Genomic DNA, 16,932 nt, shown 5'->3' with positions numbered 1-16,932 from the left:
TTTACAGATTTGATGAAAAATTGGTGAGGAACATCAGACGCTGCTTTAATAGTAAAGGAAGTCAAAATGATTTTAGTTCAGGTTCCACATACTGACCAATTCAGTCTAAAGTGGATCAGACCAGTAAAATACTACCATAATAACCTATAAATAATGACACTCTAAATTTTTTCTTTGTTTCGGCATTTACAAACTATTCTTCCACAAAAAATGTGAATAACCTGAACAAATATGAACAACCTGAAATGTATTAAGAGAAATAAGTGTAATTTTACCAATATTCTGCCTGTTGCAAAATGTTTTGTGTAGTTGTAGATCCAGTGTGTAGATCTGTAAGTTGTAATACATGTTTTACCAATCCGGCCCTGTTTTGATTATTCATTTATATTGCAATACATGATCTTGTTTTATTTCATTCCTTCATTTTTGCATTTTTGCATTGATTTGACAGCATCATGTTACGTTATTTCTGCCCTCTCTACTTCTATACACTCAGATTTATTTGGTGTGTCCTGTTTTCGCATTTGCTGTACATATCTCTTTTATTGTGCTGTTTTCTATCCTTTAGTGTCTTTGCTTGCATGTTGTCTGTCAAGCACTTCTATACTCAGTTTTTAAGGCTCTGTATAAATAAAGTTATTATTATTAAAGTTATTATTATGTGTAAATGATAAACTGAGGCATAATATTATAAACATAATATTGAAATTGCACTTATTTTTCAAGAAATGTTAGGTTGTTTGTGGTTATTCCTGATATTCACATTTTTTAAAGGATACTTGTAGATGTACACATTTTATATATAATTTTAGTTTTTCACTGTTATTATTTTACTGGTCCACTTGAGATCATATTATGCTGTATGTGGCCCTGAAGTGAAATGAGTTTGACACCCCTGTACTAGAGTATACACACACATACATACATGCACACACACAATTACAATGATTTACGTCTGTGTCATTCTAATATGTTTTGTTATTTGTAATTGTAGAAGCATTTCCAGCTGCTACAGCAGTGTGTTGACTATCTGGAGCAATGTCAGAGCCGTCTGATCACCAGGCTCAAGACTTGGAGGTGTGAACAGCACAAGGCCACCATAGGACACCCCTTTGACGATAATCTAAACCCCCTGCAGACATGGTGAGTTTAAAAGTACTCTTAATACTTGTGCGTGTAAGAAATGGGCTCTAGTCTTTCATATTTTACAGGTTCTGTAAATATTGTGTTCACATCTGAAGAACTGCTTCATTTGTGCAAGAAGACATGAGGTCCAACTACAAAAGCACATAAAGTTCACATACATCACACATCCATCCATTTTAAGAGATATCCCTTTAAAGTGTCACTAGCACAGGGATTAAAGTTCTCCGTCATCACAACGGATTTCCGTCAAATGGAAAAATTGAGGGGGGAAAAAAGTCATATTGAAGTCACTTCCCCACGTGTTTCGCGGAGTCCAGTCGGCACCGTGATCCTGTCCTGGGTCTGCTGTCCTGGGTCTGCAGGTGTTTAACACAGGCACGCCACGCACAGGGGGCTGATAGGTTTAACAGTGATGATAATAAGATGACTTCTTTATTTTTATGTCGGGAGGAGAGATTGATGACTATTTCTCTTTGGAAGGAAACGCTGCTCATTCTGTGCCTCAGAAACACATGGACAAGTTCAGCTTTACCGAAGTTCAGCCTCCAGACGCTAACTTTAGTTTAGTGCTAACAAGTAGCTTTCATTATGAAAGAACCACAGCGAAAAGGTAAGAAGACAGAACTGATCTACATGTACCTTCATGTTTGGGTTCATAGCTTATCTCCTCTTGCCGGTATATGACTAGTGTGTGTGTGTGTGTTTGTGTATATATGCCCTTCCTGTGCGTGTGGCTGTGCGCACCGCGGCCTTACGCGGTTACGCGCCCGACTGCATAAGTGCTTTATTTGGACCTGTTTAGCATCTTATTTCTATCTGTGTGGTACAGCACGAAGATAACATTGAATGAATGAGTAACACCCTTGGTATTTGCAAAGCCACTGTATTTTAAATACCCTCAGAGAGTATATGTAACGGAATATAATTTCTGTTTCAGTTGACGTAATTTCTTCCAATCAAAAGAGAACATAATATTGGTGGGAGGGGGTTGTGGACGCAGGTTTGACCACGTACAGATTATTTTGGTTAGGGTTAGGTTAGGATTAGTTGTTAGGGTTACATTTACACAGACATTTTCCCCAAAATTCATGTGCTGTTGGAGTTGGAGTTATGTTTTAGGAGTTCCTAAATTGTTAAATAAAAAGTTTTTCACATCATTTTTTGCAGTAAGGTTTTCTTCTAGTTATTATTTTCACTTGCTTCAAAGGTTTTCATACCCTTTAAAATTAACCGAGAGCACCAAAATTGACCTGAAGCTTTAAAAATTTCTGGGTAGGACCCCAGACCCCACACCAATACCACTCATGACATTTTTCTCTCCATGTTACTAATCTTCTTCACCTGTACACTCTCCCATTCAGTGTGTTTTACAGTATTGCCAAATTTGACTATATAAACTTGTACGCTATAGTAGTATTATATTGCATCATTTTTAATAGTGGCCAGTGATTTTGACCAGAAGAAAATTTTCAGTCAGATGAAAAATTTTGCTTTAATCCCTGCACTAGCAAGAACATAACATAATAAACTGTAATTTATATCTCTATCTATCTCTCTATCTCTCTATCTCTCTATCTCTCTATCTATCTATCTATCTATCTATCTATCTATCTATCTATCTATCTATAATAAAAAAAGAATAATTGCATGGAGATCTGTCAGACACACAAAGCAGGACATGGAGCGTTAAGGCTTGTATTTGTGTCCGAAGGTAAATAACTGTAGTAATTATGCATCAGGATCAAAGTAATGGCTGTGTAATTCTTCCACCAGTATTTTAATTATTTTCGTTTAAACTATAGTGAAACAAGTCCAAATTCAAACCTGCATTGGCTTAAGGTTAACAGACAGATGTGACATTTGGTTCATTTTGACATTCTCATACACTAGATGTTAGAAAACTGAAAGGTTTTTCCAACACTAAATCACTATAAAACCTGACTGAACTGTCATACTACTCTGTCATACAATTTAAGTTTGTGGTTGGTTTCATTTACTGTATATGTGTCCATTGTGCATATCACAGCTATTCTTTTTATGGATGGTTTTGTTGGAAGGAAATGACTGAAGTGTTTCCTTCTTTGGGAGGAATTCAGATAGTTAGTTGAGCAGTTTTATAGGTGTTTTATTTTTTTATTTCACCATTTGAGCTTATTCACAGTCTCTTATATTCATTATTAAGCTGTTCTGTTTCACTGCTGTGTCCTACATGGTTTATTTTCATTTCTTTCTGTGTATGCTGTCTCTTTCAGGTGTGAGCAATTACTTGTGGTGAACGGGAAGCTGAGGCAGGAAGTCATGCTGTTAGGGGAGCATCAGTTTGTGTCACAGCTTCCTGAGCTTATGGAAAGGCTGGGACAACTTCTTCAAGTTGTTATTCAAAGGTAGAACAAGTAATTCTGTATGAATATGTAAGTTTGTTACAGTGGTGGAACAGGTACAATACCATTTACCCCTGTAAACGTCCATCCAGAGTTGTAGAGTTTGTTGTCGTTAGACCTTTAGATTTTCACTTTCACTTTCACATTGCACTGTTTTAAGTTATTTCAGAGTCAAGATAACACAGTGCAGTATTACTATAAATAGTATTTCATGTTGATTTAGTTGTCAGATTTGTACAGTAGTAGTCACTTTAGCGTTGAGCCTCATTAACATAACCTAACCACTCTTAATCACATTGTACGTTGCAATTTTGTGAACATTTTACTCTGCCATAGTAGTGAAATTGAGTAAAGTACAGCAAAAATCAGCATACATGATGGAAAATTGTTAATTTTTTTTGTGTCTAGCTGTATTTGTGTATGCCTCTGTGCATCAAACTCTGAATTTGGGCTCTGATTACTTTGTCCTATGAGCAAAAGCCATTTAATATTATATCCTCTAGCAGTCAGGGCCATATGTGTTTGGGCAGTGACAAATGTTTGCAGCTTTACCACTGTACACCACCACAGTGGAGTGGAAATGATCAAGATGTTATTTTGGAATTACAACCATTTTAAAGAGAATACCTTAGAGATGTTTTGAGTGGTGATGCACAGAAGCAAACTGATATATTTATGGACCTAAGTATGTGTGAAATTACTGAAAATCTAATTTGAGCAATGACAACTTTGTAGCTAACAAAAATTGATGTGAAATGACTATTTATTACATATTATAAGCAAACTACACTGAAACCTTTTACTGTAAATGATGAAAATGCTCATTGGTATTAATGTGATCTTCTTCAGTTCTCTGGTTGTGGACAAGCAGCCGCCTCAGGTCATTAAGACTCAGTCAAAGTTCTCCACGACTGTGCGATATCTTCTGGGGGAGAAAGTTGCCCGGGAAAGCCTGTGGTGTTGAAGGCCCAAATATTACTGAACTCCAGGACAGGAGCCTTGGACAGCAGGGCAATGTACCTAGGTGAGTCATAAACAAAGAATGTCTGCCAGAAAACAGAACAGGAGGAAGTGCTACACTGTCCCAGGGGAGAGACAGATTTAGAGCACAATGCAAAAAATGTTCTCAGACTGGATTTGGATTTGTCTTATGCACTTTCTATCACTTTCCAACAGCCCACATTAAAGTGGAAGTTTTTATATAGGAGGTTCATGTCTTTATATGGGTGCAGTTCCTTAAATAGTTTTCTGCATGTTGTAATTCAAGTAGTTTGAGAGGAAACAAGAATTCTACCCAGTTCTGTGGGTGATAGAAGGTGTGAACTTTGTCATATACCACAAGTGTTTATGGACAGGTAGTGTGTTCAGTACATGCCTGACCGCTGTTTATACCATACTAGTCAGACTTCCTCAGACATGACTCTGCTGTTCTACTCTGAGACTCGATACAGAAGCTTGCAAAAGTGGAATTTCTTTTCCACAGCAGCGTCGTCTGTGTTTATATTTAGCCTTTTGATGACATGTGTAAAATGCAAAATGAACATGATTTCAGCTCCTGCAACTTTAATATGATTTCAGCTCCTGCAACTTCAAATCTCTATAATTGAACAGACTCACACCATTCTGCTGTAGTGCTGGTATTTTAACCTGTATTTTCATTTTAGATTTAATTATCAGATATAAAGTTACTCACAGACTCCGCTATGTAAAAGAGTTTTGTTTCGTTGTTTCAGTTTTGAATGTTGAGGTTGATTTTAGTTTGAGGAGGGTTTGTTTTGACAAGATTTGTAGAATTATTTGGCATTTTTTGGTGAATGGTTCATCTATCATGGTTAATAACCAGTGAACACAGCATCATTTTGACCATTAACATATGGGATGGTAGCTTTAACTTACCCTTAAATTAACCATAAAGGCCCAACATTACTTTTGTGTCAGTTCCCAAATGAAGTTTTCTCCATATTTAACCTTTCTTAAGGGATTATCACCATTTATTAGAATATTATGTTCTGTATTTTGCATTTTATCAGGATAAATCAGGTATTTTCCTGTATTTAATTTACTGATCATGTAGATGTTCATAAGAGCTCAGATTAAAGTTGGGGGTTATTATATCAAAAATAGAGAAAACTGCAGAAAAACTGACAAACTGCAGAAACACTGAACATAAACCAAGAATTTCCATCCACTGTCATTGATCCAACTCCATGGCTTTTACTGGTGAATCAATGTTGTAGAAGATGACAGTGTTTCCACATTTACTTGGGAGCCTCTGAACGTCCAAATGGGTCAAATCTGATGACAATTATTTACATGTATTGATAGGATTAGTGGATCAACAGGTGTTAAACAGTTTGATCAGTAGATGTTTTTAGTCTGTGATGGATGTTTGGGTCTTTTTTTTTGGGTTAAATGTGAGGTGATTCAGACTAGTCAAAGTACCTCAATACAGACCTCTTGAGCTGGGGTATTTTCAATCAATGCAGCGTGACGGTTATTTTTTTATAAACAGTCTACAGTCACTGCTTGGGAAAGCTCATACTGCTCAGTGCAATCTCACCCTGATGTGTGGCATTCAGTTTTTGTGTTGTGAAGGTAGCTCTTATGGTCATAGGAAGGAAATGCAACATCTGCTTTGTGTTATTACTGTCTTGTCTATGTGTGTGTGTGTGTGTGTGTTGTGTGTGTGTGTGTGTGTGTGGGGGGGGGGGGGGGGGGGGGGGGGGGGGGGGGGGGGGCGGGCACTTGTTTATTCAGAGGCACAATAGTAAAAGTTAAACAAAGTCAGTGAGGCAGTTCTTCTGACAGTGCTGTCATTTATACTCATACAAATCAACACAGGTGCATGCAGACCAGCTGGCTTTTCAACATTTATTCACCGGTGAATAAAAGCCATGCATAAGGGTTGAATTATGCGCCTTGAGTTATGTTATGTTTTTCCAAAACCATTCATCGATAATGTAATGTTGTTTTCACATCTTCCTTTCAATGCGGGAAATTTATTTTGTTCTAATACATTGTAGATAAATTATTAGATCTTTTCTATTTTCTATAATATCTAATCTATTTTGTTATTTTTTTTATGACCATTAAAATACCTATAAAATTATTAAATATTTATACAGTCATAATTATGCTTTATAAAACCATTGAAAGAGTCATCCTAGGAGATGGGGGTCAATTCCTTTACAACAATGAGCGAGGTCTATTTCACTGTCAATGTCACACAATCATGTTCCTTCATAGAAGTTGAATTTCTTGTGTATCATTGTAAGGGTGTGATCATGGTTAAATTCATGGTGATGTAGAGTCTTAGGAACACAGCTGTGTTATTCTGTTGAATGGATAAAAACATACTGTTCAATAAGTAATATCAAGTTAAAGTGGATTTAAAAAAAAAAAAGTAGGACTCACTTCATCTGATGTTTGTTGTTCTCAAAGCAAACATCTGCAAGTTTCATGAACATTATGAAATTAAATATTATTTGGAGGCAAAAAAAGTCAAAAAAAGTCAAAAAATTTTTCAGATATATTAATATGATACAGACTGTCATGATTAGGAGATATTATTGCATTTATTAATGATTGTATTTGTAGTAAATAATGAAAGTGCATGTAAATATTGTAGTTTGTATTAAAATAGGTTGATTATGCAGAACTGATTGTGTGTGTGAGGTGACTAAAAAAATGTATGTGAATGGTTTATATGGATGCTTTGTGTTATTGTAAAAATATATGTAGAAAAATGTGCGTTAAAGCAAAGGAAGCGGAATTAATTTCATTATCAGTTTGTAAAAAGGGGTGAGTCTATAAGTCCCATTCCTTTTTGAGCGCCGAAAAATTTTGTTTGGTTGTATGGTTCTTTGTTATCTGATTCTATGTGCTCGAAATAAAACGACACTAACTAACTAATTAAAGATCTCTCAAGTGTTCTAATAATTTCAGCCACTACTTTATATGTTGCCACATTATTTCAGTCCCATTGCAAGATGGAAAGGTCTCTAATAGTGAAAAAACATTATATTACAAAAAGAATTTTACAACATATGAGGTAACATGGTGATTGTTCTGCTCCATTAATGCAGTGATAGTGTTGGAGAACTGATCAACAACACCGCCATCCTGGAGCACAACACGTCCAGTAAGAGCACATGTGCCACCTTCAGGAATATGGTACGTACTGCTCGGAATTACTCTGGCAAATTTGCCTTTAATGCATTTATTTTTTTCTAACTGAACTTGTTTTGATTCCACAGTCCATTAAGAAGATCAAGAGAGCGGACAGAAAAGGATCAGAGTCAGTGACGAGGAGAAGTTCGCCCTGTTGTTCTCAAACAGAGATCACCATCACTGGCTGCGACACCCCCTACCGCATCAGGTTGGTCCGTTCTCATTGTTCTACATGTATTTGATCAGTTCCTTACATTCTCTCTTCTAATGAGCTATAATGATTTACGTTTGAGTCATGTGAGCTGATGTTTTTCCCTTTATCCCATTATATCCCGCTGTTCATATTAAACATCAGCACATGAACAGCGGTAAAAAGCTACTATTTTGTCTTATCAGTTTGGTATGTTTTTTGTTAGTTCAATTATTTTTATTTTTATTTTGCAAGTACCTAAGTGGTTTTGGTTTAGTTTTTTATTAAAGTTTAGTTTTTAAGGTGTTATATCATTGCTGAAGCCGAAAAAAACACAGAATCAAAAAATGGATGTCATTAATTATGATTAACAAAACCAGAGTTTATTAATACTGTGAAGCCATTCTGTACACTGTGATCCATTAGCACTGGGGAGAAAAAACATCATGAGCCTGATTTCATCTGCATTTATGTCCAGTTTTACCTCCTGTCTTGGTGTTACTTGAAGCTTTTCTTTAGCTTTTGTTGTTAATAAATGTTCTTGTTCTTGTTATAGATGATCTCATTGCCGTTGGTTGTAATCGTTCATGGCAGTCAAGACAACAACGCGCTGGCCACGGTCATATGGGACTGTGCTTTTTTCCGAACCAGTAAGTGTAGAATTTAACCTTTGTTTTGCTCTTTTTTCCCTCTACCTCTGGACTATGTGACTCATCACCATAACGATTATTCAGTTGTGTCATTAACTTAGCATTCTTTGTGGATTTTTTACAAACTATTTATTTGGGACAGTGCATATTAATGAACATCTACAACAATTGCAGCTGTAAATATGCCAGATTGTAGCAACAGTGCTAATTTCCCTCTGTAGTCTCTAGGCAGGTGACAAGAAAGACAATTGACAAAAGCATCATAAAATGCAAAAAATACAGTCAGGACAATCTACTGATGGTCACAGGCGTGGTTTTCCTCATCCAATTGTTAAGTTGTGATTTGAAGGAGGCATTTGATTGTGAATCTTTTATGCTGAGTGGTAAACTGTTCCAATATTCAGTTCCAGTGACTGAAAGTGTAGTTAATGTAGTGCAACATGAACCTCGACAATCCAAAGAATCCTGTCATGGAAGTTTTCTCACACTCTGGACACAATGGGCTTTATGCACAGCCCCACTACTTCCTGCACTTAAGGCAGCTCCTTTATTTCCTGTTTGCTGTGTGCTGCTTCTTGTTGGGACTACTGTGGTCAGACACACCTGGATTAATCAGTGTGTCCAATAATGAAAAACAGGAAATAAAGGAGCTACCTTAAGTTCAGGAGGTAGTGGGGCTGTGCATAGAGCCCATATGAAGCAAAAACACAAAAGTCACTGAATCGGGGTTAAAGCAAATATATTTTCACATATGTAAAGATATAGTGAGACAACAGACCGCTCTTCCAGAGTATTGCTGCTGATGCCTGGCTGGTACACAAATACCAGGGGTTTTAAACACCATGAAAGGTCAAATTGTCAGTGGCTGGTTTTACATTCCACTTATGCATGCATTTTTCCGTTTACAGTGAGGATGTATTTTTACAGTGAGGTTGTATTGAACACAACAGGTGGTATGTTAAAATGAGAATCTTAACATGCATCATTGGAATTTCCTTGTCAATCCTGTAATTTGGTTTTGGAAAGACTTTTGTGCAATTCTTTCCTCAGTCATTTAGAGGGAAATATGTGTCCCATAAATCTGTAAAAGTTTCTTCCATCCTCTTAACTTTATCATTCTCATAAATAAAACACATTGGACGCAGAGTGCTTTAACATATGTTCAGTGGAATTTACCCACACACTAAGTACCTTCAAGCAGTGGATTACTGATAAAGGAAAGATGAGATGTACCTAACCCCCCCCCCCCCAAAAAAAAAAAAAAAAGAAAAAAGAAAAAAAAGCTGTGGGCTATAACATGTCACCTATTTTGTGGACGATCCTGGCATTTACTTACATAAATACTCAAAGATAAGTATTACATTAAACCAGTGTTGTACAGTAACAAAGTAATAATACTTCACTACTGTACTCAAGTATGATTTAGTAGAATTTGTACTTTACTGAGTATTTTTTATTCTGTCTACTTCACTTTTACGTCACTACATTTCTAACTCAACTGCATACTTCTACTCTGATACATTTTTAATGCACAGTATCATTACAAAAAATAAATTAAAGGAAATTTGGTGTTTTCACCACTGAAATTACCGGTGACTGAAACAAAGTTAGAAAGGTCATCTGTCATTGGGCCTAATCGCATAATGCAAAACAACGTCCACACTCAACCTGTCGGCAATCTGTTGATGTGAGCAGCAAGTAAAGTAAAACTGTGGCCTTTATAAATGCGGTCTCATAAAAAAGCAGCATCATTCTAATTATTATTTCATAAGTTTTTATATTATTGAATCGTGGTCTTTGTTGTGTTTAGGACAGGGTGCCGTTTGTGGTGCCAGAGCGAGTTCCCTGGAGGATGATGTGCAGCACTCTCAACAGTAAATTCACCTCTGAGGTCGGTACATCCCATAATCTGGACCAGTACAACCAGCATTTCTTGGCTCAGAAGATTTTTGACAAGCCTGACTTCAATGGTGACTTCAGCAACACAATGGTCTCGTGGGCTCAGTTTAATAAGGTACCTGGTATCCTCAGGGTGTCAGCGGATCCTTCAAAAGTCTCAAATAAATCAGCCTCATATGTTTCAAAAATTCCACGGACACAATCAGTGATATTGTAATATGATTTATTTTTGCTTTATGTAAGATGATTTATTTTTGCTTTGTTAATTTTATGTGTATGATTTAACTGGGTCTATATTGTTTCTGTTATTGGGACTATTGTAATGAATTGGCAGAAGGATACTGTGGATAAAGAAGCAATACGCGGAGAGGGATTAACTCCACAGGAGGAATCTTTATTAGCCGTCCACCACTCTCACTACCCTCGAACTCACCCCATCACAAGACCTTCTCTCCCACAGTATCCTTCCGCCAATCCATTACAGTAGTCCCAATATCAGAAACAATATAGACACAATTAAATTATACAAATAAAATTAACAAAGCAAAAATAAATCATCTTACAATATTACCCTATTTTCTTGGGAATCTTTGTAAAGAATTTGTCAAATGTCTAACTTGTGTTTAGCATTTTAATTAGTCACTGAAAAATGGAAATGTAACGTTAGCTGGACTGAAACATGGTTAAGTCTGGTTCAAGGAAATAACTATGAGGCCTGTTGTACTGTTATTTTTGTGAATGTAAGGTCTTAAATTTGACCAAACGCGCCTTGAAAATGTCTTAAAAAGTCATAAATATTGATTCCTTCCATACTGCATGCAGACATTTAAAATAAATAAATAAATGAAATAACAGACCCTCACAGCCAAATCTCACACTGCCTTTTACATCTAACAGGAAGTTCTCCCAGGTCGACAGTTCACGTTCTGGCAGTGGTTTGAAGGCGTGATGGAGTTGACTAAAAAGCACCTTAAGGTGTACTGGAGTGATGGGTGAGCAGTCTCATCTGCTATTTCATTACTGTTTACCAACCTGCTGCAGTGTATTAATGATGACGAATGTGTCCACTTTTGTCTTCACTAGGCTGATATTTGGTTTCATTGGGAAGCAGCATCTGCACCTGATTCTCAAAGAGATGCCCAACGGGACATTCCTCCTTCGCTTTAGTGACTCTGAAATTGGAGGCATCACAATCGCTTATGTTTCTGCGTCTGAGAGTAAGTGTCGGTCAATTTGAGGAAATGTGTTTTTTTTTTTCTACACCCACAGATTTACCTGTTTCTTGTTTGGTCTGTACTGATATGCCCATATACTGAATTTACTGGTGATCTTTTATACTGTTACACACTGTTACCCATAATATTGAAATCATTTTGTTTTCAGACACATTCCTCTTTTTATTCCTATTTATACACATCAGTAATCGCCTTTGACCAGATACAATGTTTACTTATTGAGTCCCAGTTACACTTTATCTGTCAAGAATAAATCACATTGTCACAATCATTTCATTAGTAGAAGTGGAAATATTTTTTTCCAACTTTATGGGCAACAGTGTACTATTACAATATATTTTTTAAAGTATCATTTTCATGGAAGCATTTATTACATTTATTTAAACTACTTGATGATTCACTGAGCCTCAGTCTTTTTTAAAGGGTATCTGTAGTGAATTTTCATTGCTAGCTTTTTCAGAAGATCATGTATAATACTAGCGGTTCCATCAGGTAACTTATGTGTGAGTACTAAGTCACTGCTCCGTCAGTCAGTCATGGTCAGAGACATGTTTCCTCCTTCATGGGCTGTTCCAGCACCAGTAGTGATGCAGACTTGTTGGTTTGTTGGATTACCTGGGCTGTGATAGACTGGTCACTGACCCTGTGCAGCACACACCAGTCTAAGATGGACACATTATCGGCCAGTGTTGGGTCACATTTGTAGGACAGTGGTGGAGTACAAAGCTTACAGCTGCACAAACATCAATTGCAGAAATCTCACTTTCCACTCAATCTTGCTCACTGACTACTGCTAGTTTACTCACCCTCCATCACCCAGAATCAACAATGGTACATTACTTTTGGGCCAGCAATGGCTGCTCCCCATAGGTTCTGCCCCTGCGCCTAATTCATATAATTCATGTGTGGTGCATTTATGGCAATTTTTTTTTACTGAATTTGCACCTCTCTTGCTCATAAGTAATACACAAAGCACAAATAATGTTGTAAGTATGACCAGTACTGGTACCCTTTAAAGCAGAGCTTTCCTCAGTCAACACTTTTAACCTAATAACTTTTTAATTCACATATTAAATGTTCATATTTCTGTACAATATGATCTTTAAAATTACTATTCAAGTGGTGAAAAAAACTTTGTGGACACCCCATGCATTTGTGGTATATTGTATTAAGAATCACTCTTAAAGTCAGTCTTAAAGTGTTGAGCCATTCTCAAAACCTACATGCTCCCGTCTGCACCTGCTCTGTTCCATCAAGGTCAAACTAGACGTTTCAGCAATATTGAAACATCCAGTTCATGACATGTGGAAACTGTCAAGAATTTAGGTTTGTTATTTTTTCTTGTTAACAGTAAACAAAAAATTTGCAAATATTTCATGACAAAATTTGAGATTGTATACAATTTTAAGTCTGTCCGTACACTTTTTTTCCCACTACTGTATAGTGTGACATTGTATTAGTGGGTGACTCATAGTTGAATAAAGATGATCCTACTACTAATATTAATGTTATACTTGCTGTGTCTCTTCTCTCTACCTCTCATTATCGCTTTCCCAAAACCTGAAAACCTTTTGTCTAGATGGAGGACAAAAAATCCAGAACATTCAGCCCTTCACCAAGAGAGATCTTGAGATCCGTTGCCTTGGTGACCGTATCCGAGACATCAACAATATAACACATCTGTATCCTGACTTTCCTAAGCATGATGTTTTTAAAAAGTACTACACAGGTAACAGTCTTTACACACAGAGTCTGTACTTTGATATTCAGGTGACAATAGTCGACTAAGTCCTCTTCTTTTCTCTGTAACTGTCAAAAACAGACCCTCAAGCACCATCCAATACAGGCTACATTCCTGTGTCATTACAAACCAAAGTGGAAACGTAAGCACAGTTTCTTATGACCAGTTCATCATGTTTCAGTGCATTATGATGTTAGAACTAACAGAAATACTGTATGTTAAATTTTTGCCATGTTTTTTTTTTTCCACAGGGAACCTGCCTCAGCTTCTCAGCCAGTTCCCAACATGGTGGCACCACTCGCTGAAAGTCCTCACAGTAATGTTGCCTTCCCCATGTAAGTCTGATTACTACATATCTTCTATCTGGGTTGATTTCTACATGACTCACTTCCTGCTTTAAAAGTATTTTAGTGATTAAGTCCTCAAAGGTTTGACTTGGTGCACTCATTCTTACCATTCATATTGAGTATTTAAAAAAAAATTGAGATTTTAGCCTTCCAGTACAGATTTATCACATAGAAAACTTTGATTTACTAACAGTGCACACTAAGGGTTGCGTCTTTCAAAGGTGCAAAATAGCGCGTCTGCATCCAGTTAGTATGTTTGCTGCAATGAATATGCAATATGGGGCATTTACACACAATTGTGCGTGTGCTGGGAGGAGAAAATGTAAATATATTAATATAGCACACGCAAAGTGATTTATCAAACCTGAAATCAATTTTGCTCATAGAAACTGTGTCTACATTTAAGACGTCTCAAAGGGAGATGCAAACGGTTTGTATGCGTAATTGCGCACACATGGCTGTGGATGATAAACAATGAAACAAGATGCAGACAATGCATTTTTCACCCTCGTGTGAACATTTTTGGAATGATGAAAGAAAAAATAATTGAGACATATTTGTAGATCCGGCCCATAAAGTGTAAATGTCTTTGTCTTTTATCCACTTACAACCAGACTGCTGCCACAAGCAACAATGTCTGCAAATTTGTGATATATTGTAACCTCCAGCCAGACAAAGACAATATATGTACAATAAGATCCTTGACAGATTGTCCTTTTGAGACACATGTTTTAAAGCACCCCTGTTCCTGCTGCTTTTCAGGTCTCAGTTCCAGCAGCCCTTCAGCCCCCAAGACAGCATGAGTCAAGATCAAATCGCAACAGACTTCTCAAATCCAGCCGTTGTTTTCCCTGAGGATATGTAAGTTTATGATTTTATGTATGTGTATTAAATGTATGCATTACTGTATTAAAATAGAGCTCTTCAGGCTGATTGGACATTACAGGATGTGTTTGCTAATGTGTATCATGTGTCTGCCCTCTAGGGCCACCAGTACTGATATGGAGATGAATTTCTTCTTTGAATAATCTGTAGAACTACAAAGACTCTCCATCAAGCAGGGTTCACAGCTAAACTGGTGTGACTCGCCTTCGGGTGAAATATATGCCACTACTCATCAACAGTCGTCATCATCAACGAATTTAGAGCTAAAACACATTTGGGACAAATTTATTTACTTTGGGACTCGACATGTTGAGCTGGTGCTCAATGAAAGCAGAAAACCATTGAATTCACAGTAGGGTAAAACTTTTCCAAAGTACCTCCATCACTGTTGTTGACCTCGAAGTGCACCTGCTTCCTTTTGTTGTACTTGATGCTGACGTTGTCTGTTGTCACACAAACTCTGGAAAATAGTGAATTATTGTATATAGATCTACAATAATAAATATAATACATGCTGTATAATAGACAATATGTTGCTAACAGTGCTGGGAAGGTTACTTTTGAAATAGCATATTCTACACATTACTAGCTATGCAGTTAAATGTAATAAGTAATGCAACTATTTTAATTACTTCATCAAAGTAATGTAATTTCTCACATTTTATTACGTTTAACTGTTTCAAACTTTTTGAAAAGTCCAGAAACTTTGATACATTTGAACCGACACTGTAAAGAAATGTTAGGGTGCTTTTTTAATTTCAGAAGTAAAAAAAAAAGTTGGGTTTCAACATCTGAAAGGTGTTATTGTCCAGCCACAGTGTCTTGGGTTATCTCTGTCAGCTGTTATGTTCTATATATAAGCTTTTAACGGAAAAGAACACATTGAGGTGGAACCCCTTTGTAAAACCAACATTTGCTTTAGTAAGCATTCTGGTGTTACTTGTAACACTGTTACTCCCCCAAACTGATTGCTAAAACAACAATCAACCATCTCTGTTATTGAAATGGAAAATAAAGGACCAAACTGAATGCTGTCCTCTGTGTGCATCGTGTGTTTTCAGCCACATCCTAACCTCATTTAAAAAGATTTGGTTTATATTTTCCATGATAGTTAACCCTTCCATGTTTTTGAAAAGCCTAAAAAACCATAATAAACTCATTGTCACAGTAATGTGCATGATTAACTCATCTTTCTTCATCTGTGTTCCAGTGGGAAAGTGTGTGTGGGATTAATATGCACTGTTATACAGTATGGATGAGAAACATGTCAGGTGCAGGAGGTGACAACAGTGGGGGTGATGATGGTGGTGGGCAATACTAACATTAGTCTACATCTATCCAGGTAAATTAGTGAGTATTGTCTTGAGTGTGTGTATTTTAAGCTGTTTTTGTAAACCACAGACTATAATTGTTGGTTCTAAGTATTTATCAACTCCTAGTTACCGAGCATAAAAATTATATCACTGTGTTTCTTATACATCCCAGTGTACAAACAGCTAAATTGCTTTCTTTAAAGTTGTGATACTGTGATAAAAAAATAAAGAATGATCAAAAAAATATATTTCCAACCATTCCTCAGATAATCTACATGTAAATGTGTTTAAATAAGGTGCTGTATTTTATGCAAACATGCCATGCTTTTGGGAATTTTTTGATAGATCTGATTTAAAGATCCTCGTGCTGACTGGGAGTGTTGTATGTTTTCTTTTTCTGAGGCTGTAAATCTAATTTCAGCTTTTATTTTCATGTCTGTTACTCCTCTGGATCTAAATTATGCTGTCCATAAACCTTTAAGAAAAGCTTTCCACTATCAGCCATCACTGATATTGGTACTCATACCACGATAAGATGTCATGAAGGTTTAACGTGCATGTTGTCTGTATGTTATGGTGTTTTTACGTCTGGACTGTCTTTTAGAAATGGTTGTCCTAGATATTGTGACAAACCATGTAATCTTTCAACTGTGGTGACAAATAAAAATCATTTTTCTCATAATATCAAAAATATCTTTGCGAATTTATTTACAAGAAATGATTGATCTCCCTTACGTCAACCACATGATGTATGAATGGCAACTTTCAGCACCAATGTAGTCCCATAGAACAATTACATCCGATTAGGAAGTGTTTAGGCAAATGTATGTTCTGAAGTTATCTTTTACAGTATTGATATTAATGTATATCCCAGTGTTTGATTGTTTGTTTTTTGTTTTGTTTACTTCTTTGTATATTTTGGCTGGTCCAGTATTATTACATTATTAGTATTTGAACAGTCATTTGAAAGAAAGC

At 36.5% G+C, this 16,932-nt stretch overlaps 1 protein-coding gene across 1 annotated transcript in view; it reads left to right on the top strand.

Annotated features, from left to right (window-relative positions):
• The window catches only part of stat6 (signal transducer and activator of transcription 6, interleukin-4 induced), a 43,136-nt gene extending 26,497 nt beyond the window's left edge, over nucleotides 1–16,639 (top strand). The window contains 16 exon segments of the mRNA XM_030139454.1: nucleotides 995–1,143; nucleotides 3,399–3,530; nucleotides 4,377–4,465; nucleotides 4,468–4,503; nucleotides 4,506–4,551; nucleotides 7,613–7,700; nucleotides 7,784–7,909; nucleotides 8,444–8,541; nucleotides 10,353–10,551; nucleotides 11,334–11,428; nucleotides 11,520–11,653; nucleotides 13,251–13,400; nucleotides 13,494–13,554; nucleotides 13,664–13,747; nucleotides 14,522–14,620; nucleotides 14,745–16,639. Coding sequence (XP_029995314.1) covers nucleotides 995–1,143; nucleotides 3,399–3,530; nucleotides 4,377–4,465; nucleotides 4,468–4,503; nucleotides 4,506–4,551; nucleotides 7,613–7,700; nucleotides 7,784–7,909; nucleotides 8,444–8,541; nucleotides 10,353–10,551; nucleotides 11,334–11,428; nucleotides 11,520–11,653; nucleotides 13,251–13,400; nucleotides 13,494–13,554; nucleotides 13,664–13,747; nucleotides 14,522–14,620; nucleotides 14,745–14,787 — 1,629 coding nt within the window. The 3' untranslated portion in view covers nucleotides 14,788–16,639.
• Nucleotides 16,640–16,932: the final 293 nt, after the last annotated feature.

This window comes from Sphaeramia orbicularis, chromosome 7 (genome assembly GCF_902148855.1).
Source record: "Sphaeramia orbicularis chromosome 7, fSphaOr1.1, whole genome shotgun sequence".
Lineage (NCBI taxonomy): Eukaryota > Metazoa > Chordata > Actinopteri > Kurtiformes > Apogonidae > Sphaeramia > Sphaeramia orbicularis.
Note: the sequence above shows the minus strand (reverse complement) of the source record. Positions and strands in the feature narration are given on the sequence as shown.